Source organism: Micromys minutus, assembly GCF_963924665.1.
Source record: "Micromys minutus genome assembly, chromosome: 30".
Taxonomy (NCBI): domain Eukaryota; kingdom Metazoa; phylum Chordata; class Mammalia; order Rodentia; family Muridae; genus Micromys; species Micromys minutus.
The window spans coordinates 22,097,039-22,119,231 of record NC_137965.1 but is presented as its reverse complement, the minus strand read 5'-3'; the positions used below and the strand labels follow the sequence as shown (position 1 = coordinate 22,119,231).

Sequence of the window (22,193 nt, the reverse complement as noted above, 5' to 3'; positions counted from 1 at the left end):
CAAGCCATTTTTAACAAAACAATTTATAATTTGATATTCAAAATATATTTTTAAGACACACCTTTAGCTATCATACAATAATATAGCTTGCTACCATCTTATGGCATTCAGCTAACTCATACCTGAAAATCAAATTTCATATAGATGAAAATGAAGTGAAAAATAAAATAGCACCATACCCCTCCTTACCACAACATAAAATACAATTTTCCTATAACCTAAAAACTAACCTAGGATTTCCAAACTCATTTTATCTTCCCTAACTATTTTCCTATCCAACACACTTTTTATTTACCCACCCAGCCCAGTATTGGTAATTGGACCTAGGACCGAAGGCAAGTGGTCTACCAATGAAGACAGTACTCTACCACTAAAACAGACCCTCAGCCCTCACACTGCTTTTCTAAGATGAAGAAAAGCTTCATCTTAGCCCACAAAGTACAAACAATATGAAACAGCAACACAAATGGTTGTAAATAGTAGACAGCTGGCAACTGCAAACAATGACTTCTGTCTTTGGTTTGAAGTTGGTTTAATGAATAGTAAGCCTGTGCAGCGTATACTTAATTTTGTTCTTATTTGGAAGAAATGTTTTTAAAAAAGACTTGGGAAATAAATAAAATTTAAAATAATTGAGACTTCACATTTGAAGAAAGCACAAATTAATAGTTATAACAAAATTCTCTTAGTGATCAGGGCTTAAAGGTACTTTTACTTGTTGACAATAACTTACATATTTTCTACAAAAGAGCCAACTTAGCTACCATTCCTGAAACCAGCACTGTCTATATCATGGTACTCAGCCTGTGGTCTGCAACCCCTTTGGGTATTAAAGACCCTTTCAAGAGGTCATATATCAGATATCCTTCATGTCAAATATTTATACTGATTCCAAACAGTAGTAAAATTATACCTATGAAGTAGCAATGAAAATGTTATGGCTGGGGTCACCACACCACAACATGAGAAACTGTATTAAAGAGTCATAGCATTAAAAAGGTTGAGACTATAAAATTTCTTCACGTTTTCATCAATGAAGTATATATCTGCATGCACATTAAAGATGCGACTGAGTTTCAAAATTCTAATTCCAAAACTTCTGAATTGTAGTATTTTTATGAAAAAGGAAAAAACAACAAAACACTTGTTAAACATGACAGGCCACCCACCACTCTAGCCGGTCCTTTTATAGTCTAACTAAAACTAGTCTCTCTCACTCTTCTAATGTAAGATACTCCAGCACCCAAAAGATACAAAAACCAAGAAAAAGGAAAAAAACCTGAAAGGAAAAAAACAGCAGTATCAAGTACATCAGCCTGTTACATTAAGGGATAAGGAATTACATTGTAACTGAATGTTCATACAACTAAAGAAAACCTAGGCTAAAAGCAGAAACATGGTAAGATCAAAGTGGGAAACAACTAAGAACCCTAAAAGAAAAAGTTTCTATAGCTCTCTTGTCTCCTGGTCAGAGTATAAACTTCAGGTATTTAAAGTTTAATTCAAAATGTCCTTGTACAAGGACACTGTTCCTGGGTCTAGTGCATATTCCTATACCATTTAAATTCTGTCCATTGAGAACAAGTCCGAGTACATCTCTTCTTTAGAACCACTGGTGAACCACCCAATCTAAAGTAGTCTTTCTAGTACTAGGTTTTAGTCTCTGTGTTTGTTTAGGTCACTTTAACTAATCAATAACTATGGAATAATTCTGAGTTCTACTATATCCCCCATAATATCCCACACATACTTTCAGTAAAGTTTCAGTATATTAAGTCACTAAAAATTAGCACATGAAATAGGGTATCCTGCAATTCAAAACACTACAACATAATAATCGCTTTCTATTAAATACACCAAAAATACTCACTTCACATTAAATACATCGACCCAGTCATAAAAGCTTTCTGGGACTTACTGATGGATTTTGGAATTCATTTACAACACACACACACACACACACACACACACACACACACACACACACACATATTCTAGAAGTAGAGTGGCATGTCAAAAAAAAAAAAAAAAAATCAAAACTGCCACCACTACAAAGGAAAAAAAATGCTGTTAACAAATATACTTCATGGGTGCGTGGTGCATGCGTTTTAAGAAACACAAAGGGCCAGTATTTCAGTGGGTACTTAATCCTGTCAAATCCATTAATAAAGCATAGAAGGAAATTCACCAAAACTCAGTTCCTATTATATATGGTGTTCACTTTTTAACTGATACATCTAAAACTTTTCCTAAGGAGTATTTGTTAGTAAAGCACATCTGTCTAGTTCTTTCCAACAACTTCTTAATTAGTAAGAGAAAGAATTCAAGCTTCTCAAAAGTTTACACACTAAGAAACAATTTTCCAAATTATGCTCACCAGACTTAGCAATCTTCTGTCTTTGTGGTTTTGAGACAGAGTTTCTCTACTTAGCCCTGGCTGTCCTGGCACTTACCATGTAAGGGGGGGAGTGGTTGAAGTCTTGAATTCACAGAGAACCTCCTGCCTCTGCCTACCTTCTGGGTGCTGGGATTAATTCATGAGCCACAATAAAAACTGAGCTTTCTCATCTACTCTCCTGCTCTCTTCTGAAGAGAAGTACAGTCCTGCTCCTAAATGAAAATTTCTGCATTCAATTCTCTGTAAGCATTATAGAAAATCAACAAATATAATGCAAGTTGGTATAGTTGTACCAAAGTTCCTATGTCACTTTCTTCCTTCCTGGGTCTCCATAAAAAGCAAACAAACAAAAGACACATCCTTTCATTATACTTGAGTTTAATTTCAAGTGACTGAAAAAGCAGTAATATTTCACAACTGGAAAAATACAGTAATAACCTAGAAAATATGACAACTACTAAAAAGGCACACATTTTCCAAACAGTAATGAAGAACACTTTTTCTCAACAACTATTAAGGCAGATTTTAAAACAAAATATTTAACATTTACCAAAAAAAAAAAAAAAAAAAGAAAAAAAGAAAAAAAGAAAAAGGAAAGAAACCCTGTAATGCTATAAACTCTAGCAATAAAATGAGATAAGATTATGGTTTAACTGCTGATAACTTTTTATTGCTGTAATAAACTATGATTCTCAAAAGAACTTTCTCCTCATATAACATAATAGTAAGCTATGACCCATTTTTTCTTCTGATATTACTAAACAGCAATCACTTGATCCAAGATTCAGAACAGTATGGATTACAAGTAAATGCATGCTTAGTATGAAATGTAGTACCCCACCCCAAATAACTTTTCAATACTAATATAAAACAGAAAACATTACAGAAAAAAAAATTAAAATCTGCTAGTTACATTAAATAGTCAACCTATAGTCTCTTAAAGACTAAATCTTTAAAGATACAACTTAGGCACAGTTACCATCATAAGCACAATCAAATACAATTCATCCTATTCCTGAGCAACCCCTTCCCTTACAATATAAAGAATAAAATGTTCTTTTCTGACAAGTCACTTCCCAACACATTTTAGTCACTAAATGCTCTTGTGTGTACTGATATCCCCATCTGCTGGAACATAAGTTCCTTACTGTTAAAGATTCTTAACGACAAAAGGTTGCAGGAAAGATTTTCCAAGTATAGAGAAATACAGCTTCAAAGCTTCATTTCTACCAGGGAGGTCTGTAAATAACTTTCACTGTCACTAAAAACTCTTTTGCAGATATTTTCTATTCTGCTCCTTTCCTTCAGGATAAGATCTAAAGCATTAGTCTGATGAGAAAACTTTCTCCTTTTAAAATTCATTGTGGATCACATCTCCATCACACACACAAAGCACACATACACACACAAAGCACACATACACACACACCTCTCATTTAAAAGATTGTACTCCTAATCGCTGCTGGGCTTCAGGTAAAAGCTACTTTAAAAGGTACAATAAAAGAGCTTACACAGTAAATGTTGACATCAAAAAGTAGATAGTAAGATTTAATATTAAAAAAAAGAGACACTACACATAAAAGCAAAGCAAACTAGAAATGAGAATCACTGCATATAAATTTATAATGTGTAAAATAAGTAAGACAATTTAAATATATTTAGTAGTTTGCAGATTATTTTAATTTTAAGAATATCTCCTTTATACTATAGAAAGAACCAAGTAAGTAATTGTATCACCATCAAGAATGTTGTTTGGTGCTCTTCTCTCTTTTCTCCCTCGTCTCCATCACCCTCTTTTATCCTCTTCCCCCACAATAAACCTCTCTCACATGGGGAAAAAAAAAAGAGAAAAAGGAAAAGCTGTAGTAATGGCTCAGTGGTTAAGAATACTGGCTGCTCTTCCAGGGGACACTCATATGATGATTCAAAAGTGCAACTCTATTCCAGGGGGTCTAACACACTCTTCTGGACTCCATAGGAATCAGGTACACAATCAGTAAACACATGCATGCAGGCAAGATAAACAAACATAAAATATTACTTTGGTGTGGAAAAAAGAATGATAAAACTAGACCAAAAATGTAGACACAAACTGGCTAACTTTAAAATGAATAGTACCTATTTGCACCCAGAGAAAATGTATTAAAAATAATCTCACACCAACAATAATGAATACTGTTTGCACCTAAATATAGTCTGTAACACCGTTTAGAATGGAAAAGAACCTTAGTGAATGAAAAGACTAGTTTTACATATGAAGCAGAAAACAGAGTAGTTGCAGAATATACAAAAAGCAAGAAACATTCCAATAGACAAAGGAGTCAATCTGATTATCCTTGACCACACTTAACTATAAAATCCATGCACTTTGATGAGTATAAAAGGTCACCATCTGAGCAGCTAACAAATCTATGGCTAAGTAATGAGAAATCTACATAGCTTTCACAATAGAATTTTATTTCAAATAATAATACCTACCCTCTTGTTCAAAGTTCAACTTTTCAAAGGCTACCAAGATACTGGTTCGAAGAATATTACAATGAGAAGAGCATTGTGGTGGTGGGCTTTCTCATGAGATGTATTCAGGCAGATTAGCAGCTGGTAACCATAGTATAAATGGTTCATAAAGCAAACCTAAGGCTAATCAAAACAGAAATAAAACCTTAGTTTTACAGAAGGACCACCCAGATTCTTGCCTCTGCACTCTAATCCAGGTAACAATCTAACTCTCACTAACAGTGAACCTGACTAATGTCTCTACTGATGTGATACAACTTAAGAACACAACACTACCTATGATATATTCCAAACATGCTATACTTCAACCTGCTTTACCTTTTAAATCTAACTTCCTAAACCTAGTGAGGGGGCAGCACTCATGTAATTCCTACATTTGAGAGCAGAAGGATCATCACAAATTTGAGGCCACACACACACACACACACACACACACACACACACACACAAAGGAGTAAGTTCAAGGGGAGTCTGATATACAAAGTAAAGACCCAGTCTTAAACATACCAAACAAATACAAAATTACAAATAAATATGTAAGTATAATTTCCAGCACACTAGGGATACAAAGAATAAGAAACAATTTCCCAACAAAGAAGTTCAAGTTGAGGGGCTGAAGAGATGGCTCAGTGGTTAAGAGTTCAATTCCCAGCAACCACATGGTGGCTCACAACCATCTGTAACTGGATCTGATGCCCTCTTCTGGTGTGTCTGAACATAGCAAGAATGTACTCAGATAACTAAAATAAATAAATCTTTTTTTTTTAAAGTTCAAATTGAGGTATTTTTAAAGATGTTTTGAAATTTTAAAAAATGTAAAATTATAACAAGATTCAACTATTTGATTTGGACTTTGCAGGAATAAAGAACACTCTAGATGTAACTACAGAAATCTGAGTAGTGACTTGTTATTGTGTCACTAATAGAAAATATTAATTTTGAAAGATACAATCTTTAAAAATGGACTATCAGTATCTCTACTATATTTTAACCAATGCTGAAAATCCAGTGAAGCGGAAGTAACACATATCAGCTATAGTAATGCTCAGGAAATCTTCACTGTGCTTGCTAATGCAGATTTGATTTAACACACAAGAAGTTTCTTCACTTTTCAACTTCCATTTAAAGACATTAAAAAGTGCAATTTTTGTCAGGCAGAGTGCTGTCACAATGCACACCTTCACTCCCAGCACTCTATAGACAGACACAAATGGGTCTCTTGAGTTTCAGGACAGCCAGGGCTACAAAAAGAAACCCTGTCTCCTCCCTACATCCCAAACTACAATAAAGTTCAATTCTCTCTTAAATGACCAAAATTAGGTCATTTAAGTGAAAACTACACACACACACACACACACACACACACACACACACACACATTTGCCCACACACTCTGTCACGACAAAATACAAAGAAAGCGTTTGTCTAAAAGGAAAGTATCTTTGAAATTTGCAGAAGAGGGCTTATGTACTATGAGGTTCTGGGTTCTCCAGCCTTGTGGAGAAAGGAATCATATAGCAAGTCAGCCATACACAAATGCTTAACTTTTCACCCTGACTCTATATATACCTATACGCCATGTGTTTTTATTAGCTTACGCACAAGTTCACTATGACACACTCAAAAAGTCAAAAACTTCAGCAAAGCCCTAAGAATCCCTAGAATAAAATTCAACTACCAAGTCCAGTATTTAAAAGCACCACGATCCCATCCTGATTCTACCTACTCTCTAATCTTCACTTACTGTTCACTATTCTCCTAGCGTTTGCCATTCCTACTAACCAGCGAACCATTGAAGTCTTGCATCCGGCCATCACCAGTCCTCATCCTTTTCTCTGGTGTCTTGTTAGACAGCCCTGACTGGCCTAGAACTTACTATGTACATCAGGCTAACTTTAAACTCAGTGGCACCTTTTGACTACCTTTCTGATACTGACACCCTTTCTTTCTCCTAATGCATACCTTCCCACTCACTTCATTCCAGACTACCAAGACCAGGTTACACTACTCAAGAAAGTCTACTTGACACTTTAGCTCTGTGACCTGTAAACTACCAGTTTAGGATTCTCAAGAACATAATACAGCTAATGGATAAAGCATCTTCCTCTGCCTTTCAGGTTTCTCTACCAGATTATTCCTACCAGAGAAAACTTAAAAATACTGATAGGAAAAAAAAAAAAAAAAAAGACTTCTCATATGAGCAGTCTTTTGTATCTTATATCCTCAGAATATACAGATTTTGCTTGGAAAGGGAGTTAATTCCATTTATAAGAATAAAACAAATAATACAAAATTTACCTAGCATATATGATGCTCTAGGTTCAATTCTTAGCATACAACTGTATCTAAGTAATAAAATTACTTTGCACAGCTAACAAAGAACTGAGACTTCTACTTCAAGGTTTTAACAGAATTACAAATGAAGTCACTCATCCTCCATAAAATGGTATAGGGAATAGGATGTAGTCACTGAATGCAGCATACTTACTCCTCAGCTCACAATCATCTTTCTTTAGAGCAAAGACTCTGAACCCCACTGGAGATGGGAAGACCCTTTCACAAGGATCACGTATCTGATATCCCACATATCAGATATTTACATTGCAATTCATAACAGTATAAAATTACAGTTATGAAGTAACAACAGAATAATTTTATGGATGGAGGTCACAACATCAGAGATTGTATTAAAGGGTCACAGCAGCTGCTTTACAGAGTGTCATTCTCCAGTTACCTCCCTGATTTAAAAACAACAGCAACAATAAAAACAACTATTGCCTCAAGCAGATCTAAAAGTGAAGCAAACTTATGTTCCTGGCTTGAATCACTTAACAGTATTAAGCCTCTATATTAAATCTTCTAATGAGAAACACTGCTTCCTCTGAATGGTTACTAAAAATAACAGTAATAAAAATAGCAACAGTAGTAAATAAACACTGAATTCATTTGTATAACAATATTTTAAGAACTGGGGCTCTATCTTTTGGTTACAGAAAAGTTCAAGTAAATTTAAGTCCTCCAAACACACCTTTGGTTTCTCCCTTTTGGAATCATAACTGTCAAAAAGTTTTATTTTTAGTTATTTTAGGAAGACTATACTAGCTCCAAAAAACTGACCAGCATCTGTTAAAAGTCCAACATAGCACAGAAATGGCAAAATTACTTCCATTTTCCTCTGTTCACAACTGGAAGCTCTAACAATTTTACCACTGTGTGGAAATACATTGTAATTCTCTTCTTCTCAGTCTACTTACATGAGTGGCACATCATAAAACAAGTCAGCATACAGAATGAAGAGTCGTGCACCACCTCTACAACAACCAGATTTGTGATAAGGGCAAGTCCCCACCCTCTCTAGACCACTATGTCTACATTTTTCTGAATATGATCACTTGATTTAAGTCTCATCCAAGAACTGTATTTCTTGGTGTTATTTCTATATTTTCTTCCACACTATCTATGAAACAACTTTAAAACTGGGTAAATAGTACAATGCTAAAGTCTATGAAACATTTCAAAAATTTTAATTCATAGTATTTTTAATTTCTACTTGTTTTATGTGTTGTGTATGGGCATTTTGCCTGCATATATGATATACTATACTCTGTGTGAAGGTACAGGCCTAGTGTTCAAAGAGGCTAGAAGAGGATGTCAGATGCCCCTGGACTGAGGTTACAGATGGTTGTGAGCCATCATGTGGGTGCTGGGAATTAAATCCAGGTCCTCTGGAAGAGTAGCCTGCTCTCAACTGCTGAGCAATCTCTTTAGCCCCCAAAATTTAGTATTACTTTTCCTAAGTATGTTCTTAAGACAAATATGTTTGCTTGACTTTGTCCTATATATTTCAAATCATAAACCTAGCTCTCAATAACTTGCTACTGACCAAGTTGTCCCTGACTCTATAACCATTTGGTTTCATTCTAAATCCAGAAGAAGGCTTAAAAACCTAAACCTTTTCAATCCTGAGTCCAGCAGATTAGTCACTACCTCCACAACCTGCTTCCAGTCTTCCCCCTAATTCACCAGCTCCATTAAGCTGGCCTGCACTCACTTGGTGCCTTCCTTTACAGATTCACACACTCACAAGCATGCCTTCTCCTTGTATCATATGACAACAAAGGACCACTTTGTGGAATTATCTACCTTTTCATGGTTGTTTTCCTGGCACTCTACTGCCTTTGAACAGGATCTAAAACAACCTACATTTGATAAATTCTTCTCATACAAATAACAGTAATGATACAAGGCATATATATTGATTTTAAGAGCAAATGGCTAAAAAAATGACCCACATAATTCCAAAAATGTGAAAACTTGCAAAACCTAATATAAGCACTGACATGTTTCTGTGTATGGGTGGACATCTGGACATAAGGAATGCCAGAAACAGCCCTACATAAGCCAAAAAAAAAATTTATACTTCTAATTCCTACCCTTGTCGATGGTAACAAAGTAAAATCAATATCAAACACCTACAGAACAAGTACTACAAATAATAATATATTACAAAGGGAGGGGGCTTTTTTTAAAGGAAAGGAAATACATTACCTTTACTCTCTAAGAGCCCAAAGCTTTCACTGATTATTACAAAACTGCTTTATGTGTTTAAAGTATTAGTGTTTAATTCCATCTTTATATTGTGATTCAAAGCATTTTAAGAAATACTAGAAATCAAAAGGAATGTAAGTTGTTGTAATTTCAAATTTAAACATGAAAGTGTCTGTTACAAGTTGAGTTATACACATGGAGTGAGTCACTTCTAACAAGGCATACAAAAACAAATCAGATCTAAGTTCCAATGGTGATAGCACCAGGAAGAAAATGGTTTATATTTATAAGCTTTTCTCCTAATAAAGCCACACTAGGATTACAAGCTGTACTAATTTTAGTACTTATGCTCATTTTGTTTTTATATTAAATAAAAACGATACTGGAAGAAATCATTCCTTGGACATCAAATAAGTAATCTGAGTCCTCCAAAATATATATATTTCCTAAAAGAGATCATTGCAAAGGGGGAAAAAATCCTGCATTTAAAATCCCTACAGTATTGCCTTAATGTCAACTAAAGAATGGAGAAAAGGGGAAATCCTCAAGTTAGCCATGTAAATACAGCAGCACATAGTTCTAATCATGACCCCCTAACATGGATCCATTTCATCCATCCCTCACCCTTAAAATAGATTTAGCTCTCCCCACAACATACTAGGAGCAGAAAGTTGCTCAGTGCATTTTGAGTTATTAACAAGCAAAACCCATACTCCATTTCAGACAGAAAGGGATTTTTGCTAACAACAGCATCAAACAAACTGATTTTCTCAAATAAATCAAAGTGCAGGTCCTATGTTTATAGGCCCATAGTCCATATAATCGAATGGTTTAATTAATTCTCTTAGTACCAAAAACAAAAGAAAAGCAAAAACTATACATCTAAGTATAGCCAGCTGCTGCAAAGAGTGTTTCTTAACCCTGCTTTATCAAGGGTCTCAGCAACAGGAGGTAATACTTGTCAGATTTTGTCACAGGTCTGTTTCTTTTTTAGATACTAAAAAAACCACTTGATCTGATGGGAAACTAGTGAGACTCCAGCTCCAGGACAGAAATGTATAATGTTCAAACCACCTAAAAGGTCAAATGCTGATCTGAGACATCTCTGAAGGTCCCTACTGTGGAACACATGCCCTCATGCCAATCAGAATTTTTATTTTAATATTCTCATACTCATCTCAGAAGACAATGACAGCAAATATACTAAGAAATGTGACTCTCAAAGCTTAATTGTGCTGTTATCTAACTACAACCTTAACTCTAAAACATGGTGAAGCTCACTAACTCCACCTCCAGAGCAGTGTGGTGTACATACAGGACAAACGGGCAAACTGCTTCCATTTGACCCACAGCATCTCCTGAGGAGCATACTGGAGAGAGCTGGAGGAAAATGGCAGCTTATTACAGCTCTGAGTGGATGACAAAAGCAATGCTTTAGCTCCTAAACAAATTAATTACCCCACCTTAAAGTATGCTTAACCAATAATAACTACTGTCAACAATGATTTGCTTTTTAAACAGAAGAAAATCTAAAAGTTTAACTAACTATATAACCAAGGTCCTCTTAGTATCTATGGCCATGCAAAGTTTTAAGCCACAGTGTTTATGGACAAACAAGTTTACTCAAAGAGAAAAAAATTAAAATCCAAGAAAAGCAGAGGTATGACTCATGCAACATTGAGCGCATTCTCAAGAGATAAACATAAATAGCAAAGCCAACTTTAACTAGAAACTGTCTCAACTTTAAGGAGCAGGAAATTTTATGAAAAAGGGTTATCTAAATATAAAAACAGTTTTTAAACCATTCATAAAGAATCTAGCATATTTGTTTACTTTTCCTGAATTATACTCTGGTTTTTCTGACAGCTTCCATAAAGATTCAGGCAGCCCTTTTTCATCAAACCACACCTTCTCATTTTCATAGAAGCAGCCTCCCTCTCATAATCTTGCCTAAAGAGTTAAAGCTGGAAATTCGATGTTCATGTATCACATTCTTGCTTTTCTCTACCTGTTATTTGTCCGTGTTATTTACAGCTGCACATCTATCTTCAATATTAAAATACAAAATGTTAATTTCTTAATGCTTTGAATTCAATTACTTTAACAGTTTTGTTTTCATTACAAAGAAAAGTCTTTAAGATAAAGTATGTTACTTTATCCCAGGGAAATGAAGAGGTTCAGTTAAAATCTTAAGAAAAAGCAGTTTAAGACCCACATTCTATTTGTAATTTTCTGCTCATCTCTAATTAAATAATCCTTTAAGTCTTAGAAGTATTAACTCAAGTTATAGCTTTTATTTAGGAACTTCCCTGACCTAACATACATTGTTAACTTTAAAAAAAAAAAAAAAGCTATTCTGCTAAAAATACTAGGAAAGAAAGACTGACACAACTCACCAATCAGAATTAACACCCAACAACACAAGAGCTGACTTACCTAAGTTATGGTCTACAGGCTACTTTCTTTAGCCAGCAAGAATCAATATACAATTTCTGTATCATTCAAGTTTTAACAAGTAGAAAAACCAACATACTTTATTCCCACATTTGTTAACTAACCAAATGAAAACTCTCAAACAGGAACTATATTAAAAGTTCAGTGCAGGAAAAGAATTTTTTTTAAATTGCTAAATAGTCCCATTCAAAGTTTCTAATTATCAGAGAATAGAGTATCTTACTGTCCCTGAACATTTTAATCACTAAAGTGAAACTTAGTTTTATCTGAATTTAAAAGTAATTTTTCTGCCTAGCATTACAGACAAAGGAAAATGTAATCCCTAACCACAAACAGAAGTCATGATTAATTTGTTTTGGACAATGAGAGGCCACAGGGGGTAAAGGACAAGTTGCCAATTTTCACAATTAAGTCATCTACCAAGAAAATTATGATGATGCACTTAAGATAACAATATTTTTATGTCAAATTAAATTTACAGTAAGATTAACAAGTACAGTCAGAAGCTCGACACACAGAGTAGTGCCTTTCCTGCACAGTTCTCTGGTCTGATGAAAACACAACCCCTGGTCTATCTGCTGTCTCCTGTAATGTCCCAGTTATCTTCACATTAGCTTAGACTGAGACTTCACGTACACATGGATTGCGGTGAAGATGAAGAAAACATGACAAGGAAACACCAAACATTACTTTCAATAGTGTAATCCTGAACTAGCTGTCTTCTGCATTTGAAACCCAAAGGGTTACTATTTCTAACCAAGAGAAATAAGCCTGTGCAGAAATGACATAATTGAGATTCCTCTAGTTGAAAGACTTAAGGACAACCTCGAAGAATTAAGGCAGTTATTTCTGATCAAGCTGAAATCAAACACTTGATCAGCCATTACAACTAACCAAAGAAACGCCTTACTAGTTTTCTTTATAGCATATTTAAACTTTTTATAAACTCCACTAAGGCACTTGAGTATCTGAAGCATTTTAAGAATGTGTTTTAGTTCTAATTTTATAGAAATTTCCCCTTTAACTTTTTAAAACTAATTTTTCTTCATAATTTTGATACTAATAGCACGAAAACCAATGTCAAGGAAGAAATAATGTATTAGGTGTTTCATCTCTAATCACATTTGTGGATAATGACAAATGAAGTTATCTAAAAAAGTGTTTCGACTGCACCTAATATAGGTCAGATTATTAAGCATACTACCCATCTTGTTCCGAACATTTCCAAGGTTAAAAAAAATAACTGGCGCCCCTTAGCGCTCACTCTTGGAAATACTCAATTTAAGATCTCCAGCTTTTTTTTTTTTTTTTTTTTTGGACATTCCAGAAAGTTTTCTGCCTCCACAATTTTTCAAATGCCAACACAAATAGGAAAGGCAAAACCCTTAAAGGGGCAGCTCGAGTTTTCTATAGGGCAATTTAATACTAGCAAATATGCTAACCGAACAGTAAAAAAATGTCTCTTTCGATATGTTACTGTTGTATGCTCATGCGGAATAACTGAATGTTTTCTGTTTTAAATAGTACCCAAGGCTCCCCTACCAATAGAAGCTCTTAAGATGATTGTTTAACCATCTTTTAGCTCGGAGTCTTTTGTTCTTGCTTGATATGCCAACTCCCTAAGCAGAAGATATCCCCAGCTATCTCTGAAATTTTTCGAAATTCTTCTAAAGGTCCTAAAATCCATGTTCATCTGTACAACATAGTTTTAACAGTCCACTCAGAGACTTTAAGAGAGAAGACAGAAAGTACTCGCTACTCGATTTTCAAAACAGACTTGTTGGTCCAATCCCCCCCCCCCAGCCCCGCCCCGGGCGTCCACATAAACCCACAGCTACTGGAAACTAACACTCCAGATCGCTGTTGTGAGAAGTTCCTAAAGGAATTCCAGAGCTGGCCCGCATTAATCTTCCAGTCAATCGTCGCTCCCCACAACGCTCCCAACTCGGTTTCTGCAAACTTCTGCTCTATTTTATCCCCGTCCTTTCAAACTTCCAGCAAATGCAGGCAGCTACGCCGGGAGCGAACCCTCCGCCCCAGTTCTTCCGAACTCGGATTCCGTTCAGGTCTGTCATCGCGGTATTTCGTACTCCTCCCCCACCACCACCACCACCACCACCACCACCGACTTTAAAAAAAAAAAAAAAAAAGTGAAGTTAAACTCCCAAACAGTTCTCGCTTCCCCAAACAAAAGGACAAAAAGTGCTCTGCTCTGTCATTTCGTCCTCGCCTTTGGCCACACAGCACTACTTTTCTGTACCCTACGTAATTCCTCAACATCTCGGGGTCCACTTGGGTATTGCGGGCCACACAACTCCACCGAAACGAGCCCGCTAAGCCGGGGCCCCCCAGGCGAGGCGAGGCGGAGCTCCGGGACTCGCGTGGCCCGGCCGGGCCGACCGGGACGGCGGGGAGCCTAGCCGCCGCGCCGTCGGGAGCCGGCCGCAGCCCCGCAGCCCCGCGTGCTCCCGGGTCCGCCCTCGGGCCTGGCTCGGCCCGGGCCCCGGCCCCGCCGCGAGCCGCCCGCGCCGCCTTTGTGCGCCCGCCCGCCCGCCCGCCTGACCTTCCCGCCGCCCCGCCATCCCGGGCCGCCGCGCCGGGGCCGGGCACCTCACCTTCGTCCAGCAGCCGCTCCAGGTGGTTGAAGATCCCGCAGAAGTTGGGCAGGCTGCTCATGAGCTTTTTGTCGTTCATCAGCTGCATCAAGTAATCTGGGGTGGGCTTCGGCTTCTCCTTCGTTTCCATTTCCCCGACCATATTCCAGGCTCCGCAGCTCACTCCACCCGCCGCCGCCGCCGGAGGAGAGGAGGGAGGGGCGGGGGCGAGCTCCGGCCGCCGGCCGCTCGGGACGCGGCGTCCCGCTCCGCGCCGGCTCCCGCTCCGGCTCCCGCGCCGAGCCCCGGGGCGGCCGGCTCCGCGCGCCCGCCCGCCCCCCGCAGGCACTTTCGCCCGGCCCGACGCGCCGCAGCCGCCGCTCCTCGGTCGCCCGGCGCGGCTTCCCCCTCGCGAGGCCGGCGGCGGAGGCGGGTCTCGGGCCGAGCGCCGCGCGGGGCCGCTGCGCCGCGAGGAGCCGGGGGGCCGCTCGTCGGCCGGTCGCGCCGCCTGCGCGGAAGCTCGGGAGTCTGCGGTGCTGTCCGCCGCGGCGCTCCGCGTTGCCGCCGCCGCCGCCGCCGCCGCCGCCGCGCTCCGACTGCGCTCCTCCTCTTCCTCCGCGGCTCTCCTCCTCCTCACTCACTTGGCGGCGGAGTTCGCCTCAGTTCAGGCGGCGCAGCCGGCGGCGGCGGGGGGAGGGGCGCGGGCAGGGCCGGGGGCGGGCGGCGGGCGGGGCCGCGCAGGGCGGCCGTTACGGGGCTGGGCGCGCTCCCGCCCCCCGCCGCCGCCCCTGGCCGCTCGGGCGGGACGGCCGGCGCAGGGGCCCGGCCGCGGCGGAGAGGACGCGCGCCCGCAGTGGCCTGCGCGGGGCCGGGGTCGCGGCTGAGGGGGACGCGGGCGGCGGCACTGGCTCGTCGGCGCTCTGTCGCCGAGGCGGCGGGCGCGGTGGGGCGCGGCGACTGAGAGGAATCCCGGCGGGACTCTTCACGACGCGCTCGCTCGCCGCCCGGGCCTCGCGTCCACGCGCGTTACTATAGTTTGGTTTTGTTTTTTTGTTTTTTTTTTTTAAAGACCTCTTCGTCCACCTTCCTCGCTACCCCTCAAAAAAAAAAATTTTTTTTTTTTTTAACGTCCTGTTGCTTCACTGGGGACTCTCGGGTGGGCGTCACGTGTCGCGACACGTAGCAGTGAGGCTGAGAGCGCGTGCGCGCGTCGAGGACTGTGGCCACGCCCCTTCCGAGGGTCGCTCCGCCCCACCGGGCGGAGAGCGCGCCGTGGTGGGAGGGGAGGGGCGGGCCTGGAGCGCGCCTGCGTGGGGGTTGGTGGGGGGGCGGACGACGATGGCCCGCGGACCGAGTAAGCGGCGCGGAAAGGTTCTGGCTCGGCGCCCACCTGGCGGGGCGGGGAACCCGGCCGTCGGATCTTCGGGGTGCTAGGTGGCGGCAGACTGAGTTGGCGTGGGCGCCCGCACCGCAACGTCTCCGGCGGTGGGGACTCCAGTGAGGTTTCCCCTGGAGCCATCGCCACGCGTGACGGGCCTCGCGTCGCCGTGTGCTGGGAGGCGGCCCCGGACCGTGGGCGGAGACGGCACACGCGTGCGCACCCACGGACGGGAGGGCTCCGTTCCACGCGGCGTGATGCGCGGTTCCGTTATCCTCGCCGCAGTTACAGTCCGCGGTGGTGGAGGCGCTGGCTCCTCGGTGGCGCGGCCGCCCGCAGAAGGGATTCTGTGTGAAGAGCACACATTCGGAAAAACGACGTAGTCAACACCTATTTTTACCTCCTTGACGAAAAATAAATAAATGAAAGGCAGCGGGGCCAGAAAAGGGGCTTTCTATGGCGAGTGAGGGAGTTCTGCCGGTTACATTTGTTTCGGAAACAATGTTCTGAATTGCAGCAGTGAAGTCCTGTGATTTATTGAAGCTGTCAGTCACTAAATCTGCATCATCCCTGTTTTGTTGCGCGTTCTCTATAACGTGCTCCATTAAAATGTAGACAAGATTGTCAAATTAACCATTTTGAGAGTTGGCCCTGGCTATAATTTTCTGTGAATCATCTCACTGTATTTTAAATGTGAACGTAAGCAGGGTTGTTGGATTGCTTTTTTTTCCTTCATTTTTTTTTAAACTTTGCTTTACACAAATTCTAAAGAGCATTTCGAAGTCTTTCTGGTGCCAAAGGTATTTAAAGCAACTTTACTCTTTCGTGGCCAGTAGCTTCTGACGGTTTCATTTAAAGACAACAGTTTGGGTTGGTTTGGGTTTTGGTTTTCTAGTTGCTTATTAAATTACTTTAATAGAGCAAATGATGAGCAAAGTTAACATGTAATTGAAATAATTTAAATTTTTCCACCGACTATAGTAGTTCTAGTTCACCTAGTTATCTATTTCAACAGTAAATTATGTAAAAGCCTGGAATAATTTTGATCAAAAAGCTGTTACTACGTTTTCTAAGTGTTTCTTCAGAACCTAGAAATATGAGAAGCTTGTTTCTTGTATATTATTTAAAAAGTATTTGTCAGTGAATTATTATTCATTGACTGTGCTTGTGTAAGAGACATCCCCTTTGTAAGTTGGTACACTTACAGGTCCTGTGCTAACTTCTCTATATATGTACTCAGTCAGTCAGAACAGTCCTCTGCCTTAGGTAATACTGGCAACCCCCAATTTGTACATAAGAGGAAACCCCTGAAGAGGAAGAGGTAAACAATAATTTACCCAGCACTATATAGCTAATGAGTCCTGTCTGCTGTTCAGGCCCGAGTATATTTTATACCAGAGCGTCCTCCTATTTTACTGACCCTATCCATTAAATCCTTTGAATTCATGACAGTATTCCATCATTTTTGACCCATAAGTCCAGCTACTTTTTATAATGTAGTTGAACCAAAAATAACCCTGTCAGGCAATATTCATTCACTGTGACTTGGTCCCCGGTAGACCCATCATTTGGAATAGTTGCCCTTTGGTGCATTTTCAAGTACACGTTGGTCTCTTCCCCTGCTTAGTTTTCCCTGATTTCTCAGGTAAAGAAAAAGTCGCCTAAGAGTGTACCAAGTTTACCTTGCTAGGCCCCAAGAGATCTGGTCCCCTGCATGTTGCTGGCCCAAGCTCACAATATGGCCTCCTCATCTCCCTGGAATCTGCCTTGACCTCTACACATGCTTGGCATCTGTAGAACTCTGGGCTTGGTGTCTCCTTGGAAAGTTTTCCCTGGTTGCCCAAAGCCCCACTCTAGCGCCCGTATGCCACCTCTGTTTTTTGTTAAATTTTCAGTTCTTTCTGTCACATTTTTCACATGTCATGTCAGTTTGTTTGCCATCGGAGTAAAGACTAACATTTCTAGAATTCCTAACCCCAACGACAACACGTGTAGGCTCTCATGACTTGCATGTTCAAAGAGGAGTATCGTGTGCTAGCTGCATACCTGAGGTTCAGATTCTTACCTGGCTCATTTCCTTCAGTACTCCCTGACATGTGGAGAGGCATGAGTAGCCATATTTGAGAGATGAGATGGTTGGTTGGTTGCCTAAGAACAGTTTAGTGGCTAATGGAGACAGTACAGGGCTGTACAGAGAGTCATATGTGGCCTTTGGAGTCACTAATCTTGCCCAGGTACTCATCCTTAGGCTCCCACCTTTTTCTCCCACATGCCTGCTTCTGCACATCGTGGACATATATTGATTGCACAACATGATGAATGCAGTATAGACTACAAAGTTTATTGGGCTTTGTACCTTCAAGCTTACAGTCTCGGCGATTATTATAGATCCTTCAGCTCTGTTATTACAAACTTTTTAATACTGTTTTCGAAAAGGATAAATATACAGGAAGATATATGCATGGGTATATGAAGATCCTTGTAGTAGCTCTGTTGGTGAGAACTTGTCATCTATTAACAATAAAATTGGCTCTTCATTCTTACACTAATTAGCTAGGAGTTGAAATGTGCTTTTTGTTCAATTTCATTGGCTCTACTAGCTTATTGCATTTCTCAACATTTAGAATAAAAACTTACAGTATTCCAAACACTTCCGTCTTTATCGCCATGGAGTTTTTGCAAGAACTAAAAACTTCACATTCAGTGTCAGCGGTTTTTTTGTCCCGATATTCTTTTAAAGAAATAATCTAAATTAGAAAATTTCTATACGGGGGATGGGGAAAGTCTAGGAATGTTTGTGTAATTAACTCCACAAAACGTTTGCGTATCCTAAATTGTGAAGTAGTTTATCATATAGATACCGTTCACAGCATTAAAAATGATCTAGGAATGCTGGTCGTCTTCTAATGTGAAACCTCAGTGTACATTAGGGCCCAGAGAGTTGTTTTGTTTTTCGGTCTGTGTCTGTGTGGGTGCAAGTGTGTGGGTGCAAGTGTGTGTGTGCAGCACTGTTGTCTTTTCCCTGTTTTTTATGCAAGAATTCAGTCCAGTCATAGTATGCCTTCCTTTCACTAAAGCATGTGTGTATCTCTAGCACGACGAGGAGCCCGGCTCCAAGGGCTGCTGTGGTGTGGTGTGTGCTGCCTTTAGAGAGCTAATGTGTTCCTTCCAGATGTAGTTCCAGCATCCAGCTTCAACCCCTGCCCAGCAGTTAAAAATTAACGGGTAACATAAGGTTTCTGCTCATTTGACCCTAAGTGAAACTGTAGAGGTAGAAACACTCAGAGCAGGATGCAGGCCCTCGTGTCATGTAATTTGACCTTCTCGTTGCTCATTTGGACAGGTCTTCAAGTAAAAAGTAACTATTAATTACAGGACTCTGACACTGAGCTTCAAATGCACTTCAAATGTTTTGACCAGTTTCCATACTGACTCATAACATTAATTTCAGTGGTGCTTCTCTGGATTGGGCTAATTTCCTGGGTTGTTTGTTTGTTTGTTTTGTTTCTCTTCAGGATCTAGACACCTCAGAATGAATGAACAATTAGGTTATTTTACTGTGTTCAATAGATACCATTTGGTTCAGTGTGTTAACTTTAAACAACTAATATGGGTAAACATTTTATAAGCAAAGGATATAACTACTTATATCATCCCCAGACATTTAATCAAATGTCAGTATCTGTACTACAACTTAGAGGCTGGATGTATTTTTCTGGTAATTGTGGCATATGTGACTTCTGAGTTCCCAGAAGGTCCATGTGAGACTAACGGGTCAGTCTCTGAGGAGTCAGGCACTTCAGTTATTTCGTATACGCTGGCACCCTGAGCTGATAACTGCCTCCGTTTTACAGCTGAGACAGTGAGGTTCACAGATCAATGTGACTGGTCCTTAGTAAACCCTGGTGACAGGATGCACATCAGACCTCCAAAGTCAGTGACTAGACATGATGCTGGCCCTTCAGTAGGTAAATCAGAATGCCTAGGAACTGTGGTCTTTTTTTTTTTTTTTTTTTTTTTTTTTCTGTATTTTCCCCTATCCGTGATGTGATATCTTTTGAGTATTAAGTTCTTGTATCTAATAGTATGGTGTTGCACGAAGAAAATAAATCCATTAATGACTGTTGGGGAAGGGAGAGTCAAGTTTGGTTGCTATGCTGAGGTAGACAGTCCCAACACGAGAATGTAGGCAGTGTTAACTGGACTTGTTCAGTTATTTCTTTTAAAGAAAGAGAGAGGACAAAAATGTGGGTTGTCCTTATGCTGTTTGTATTCTGATGTTAATTAAGCTTCCTCAAGAGAGGTTTTACACACACACACACACACACAAGCAGTGGATCAGGTACTCAGTTGATCTCATGTGGGACCAGAGGTCTTTGAGAGTGAGGGCAGGTAGAGAGGAGAGGCAAAAAGGGAAGGAGAGAGGACAGAAGAAGAGAAGGAAGCTGTGATGGAGCAGAACCACCTGCCCAGGAGAAACTGCAAGTAGCAAGGGGCCTTATAGCTGGGGAATAAGTTAGTATAGTGTTAGATCTGCCCACTTTAGGCTTATCGCTTATAATTGTTATAACTGGGTTGTGTGTCTTTTATAAGGGGTTATTGTGGTTGGAAATTCTAGCAACCCATAAAAGTGAGAGAGGCACAAGTTCAGGGGAGTCAGTAGAGAGGGGGGTAGGGTAGGTAGGACCAATATACATTGTATCCGGATACCAAACTATCAAAGAATAAGCATTTGTTTAGCTACCTTTCCCTCTCTGAATGTATAAAAGTCTTTAAGGGTACTTTCCTAACAAGTCAAAAGCCTGAGAAAGTAACTCTGGGTATCTGAAGCTTGGACTAGAGGAACTCTTAAGTCTTGAAGTTCCAAAAGTTTCTGGCTGTGCATAGTCCTCACAGAGAAGAGCAGATATCTGTTGTTTAGTGTCTGTGTTGGGTAGCCCTGTACCCAGGTGACATAGAGATGCCTTTAAAGCCTTCAGCTGTCAGGCTGAGGACTGAACCCGGAAGCAGAGTAACCTGCCTACCTGGCGGAAATTCCAGGGTCCAATCCCCAGTACTGCAAAGTGAAAACTCTTTGGGTGTCCAATTTTGTATTCTAAAATCCTTAGTAAAATACTTAACTGCTTTCATTTCCCTCAGATGTATAATGCTTTGGGCAGGAAGCCTTATTGTTAGGGGAAGGATGAAGAGAGTGGGGGGCATATGGCCCATGGAGGTGTGGCGAGGCCTGAGGGCAAGGGGGATGCCTCTGAGGGGCCCATGTTGGGAATTCCTTCCCCGTGAGGGACCCCACACGACGGTATAGTACAGAATAGAGTTTATTCAGGTCATGGGAGAGTTAAGAGGGTGGTAGAGGCAGAGAGAGAGAGAGAGAGAGAGAGAGAGAGAGAGAGAGAGAGAGAGAGAGAGAGGGAGGGAGAGAGAGAGAGAGAGAGAGAAGAATAGTAGAAGCTGGCCATGAGCACGTGGAGAGGGGGGAAGGGAAAGGGAAGAGGAGGGGTAGGGTTGGAAGAGCAAGAGAGCCAGGAGGCAAGAGAGGCCAAGAGAGAGAGGAAGGAGCAAGCAGCCCCTTTATAGTGTCAGGTCACTGGGGCGGAGCATACCTGGCTACTGCCAGGTAATTGAGGGGTGCGGTTTACAGAATCCAAACACTTATATTTTTTATATTTTGCAAAACCATATTTTTCATCCAACACATTATAACTTTATGGCAGTATAACTTGAGAACAATCAGAACACTAAGACCCTTCCTGGAGAAACTCCAGACAGGACACAAAGATTCCTTGAGGGCGGGGCTGGGGAGGGGGCTGAGCTTTACTCCCCTCTTCCAACAGCTTCTCTGAGGAAAGGAAAGGAAAAGGCCAAGACCACCTAGACAAATCGGAACTCTAAGCGGGGAGCAGTTGGGAAGCTGGTCACAGAAGCTTCTGGAAATCCAAAAGGATCTCCTCTGCCTTCGCCACAGAAATAGGTCTAAGAGTTGGTTCCTCGAGTTCAGTATTTGCAATGATCCAGGCCCTGTGAATACTTGGTGGGGCAGGGCTGGAATTTCTGGCATGGGAAGTGTGTGTCCCATACCTGGCCTGATTCAATGATTCTTAAGAGTTTTGGAATGTAAGAGGTTTCTCTTAATAAGAAACATCCGTGGTCCCCAGATAAATTACCTGTAATTTCAACATTAAAGCGGAGCTGGGAGGCAGTGATGGTACCCCATGCTGTTTTCTCTTTATTATGTGCTTGGCCCTGGTGAGCTGCCATGTGGATGCTGGGAACCAAACCCAGGTCCCCTGGGAAAGCAGCAAGT

General features: G+C 40.9%; 1 protein-coding gene across 6 annotated transcripts in view; it reads right to left on the bottom strand.

Moving 5' to 3' along the window:
- QKI (QKI, KH domain containing RNA binding) overlaps positions 1–14,805 on the bottom strand; it is a 104,137-nt gene extending 89,332 nt beyond the window's left edge. For 5 of the 6 annotated variants that reach the window (XR_013975630.1, XM_080941821.1, XM_080941822.1 and 2 more), the window contains exon 1: positions 14,533–14,805. Coding sequence is in view for 4 of the 6 variants with exons in the window: in XM_080941821.1 (XP_080797947.1) it covers positions 14,533–14,674 (142 nt within the window). In the remaining 2 variants the exon portion in view is untranslated. Of the gene's footprint in view, positions 1–13,766; positions 13,867–14,532 lie in introns of those variants that run through there. The other variant, XM_080941825.1, reaches the window with a different exon arrangement.
- Between the last annotated feature and the right edge of the window lie 7,388 nt (positions 14,806–22,193).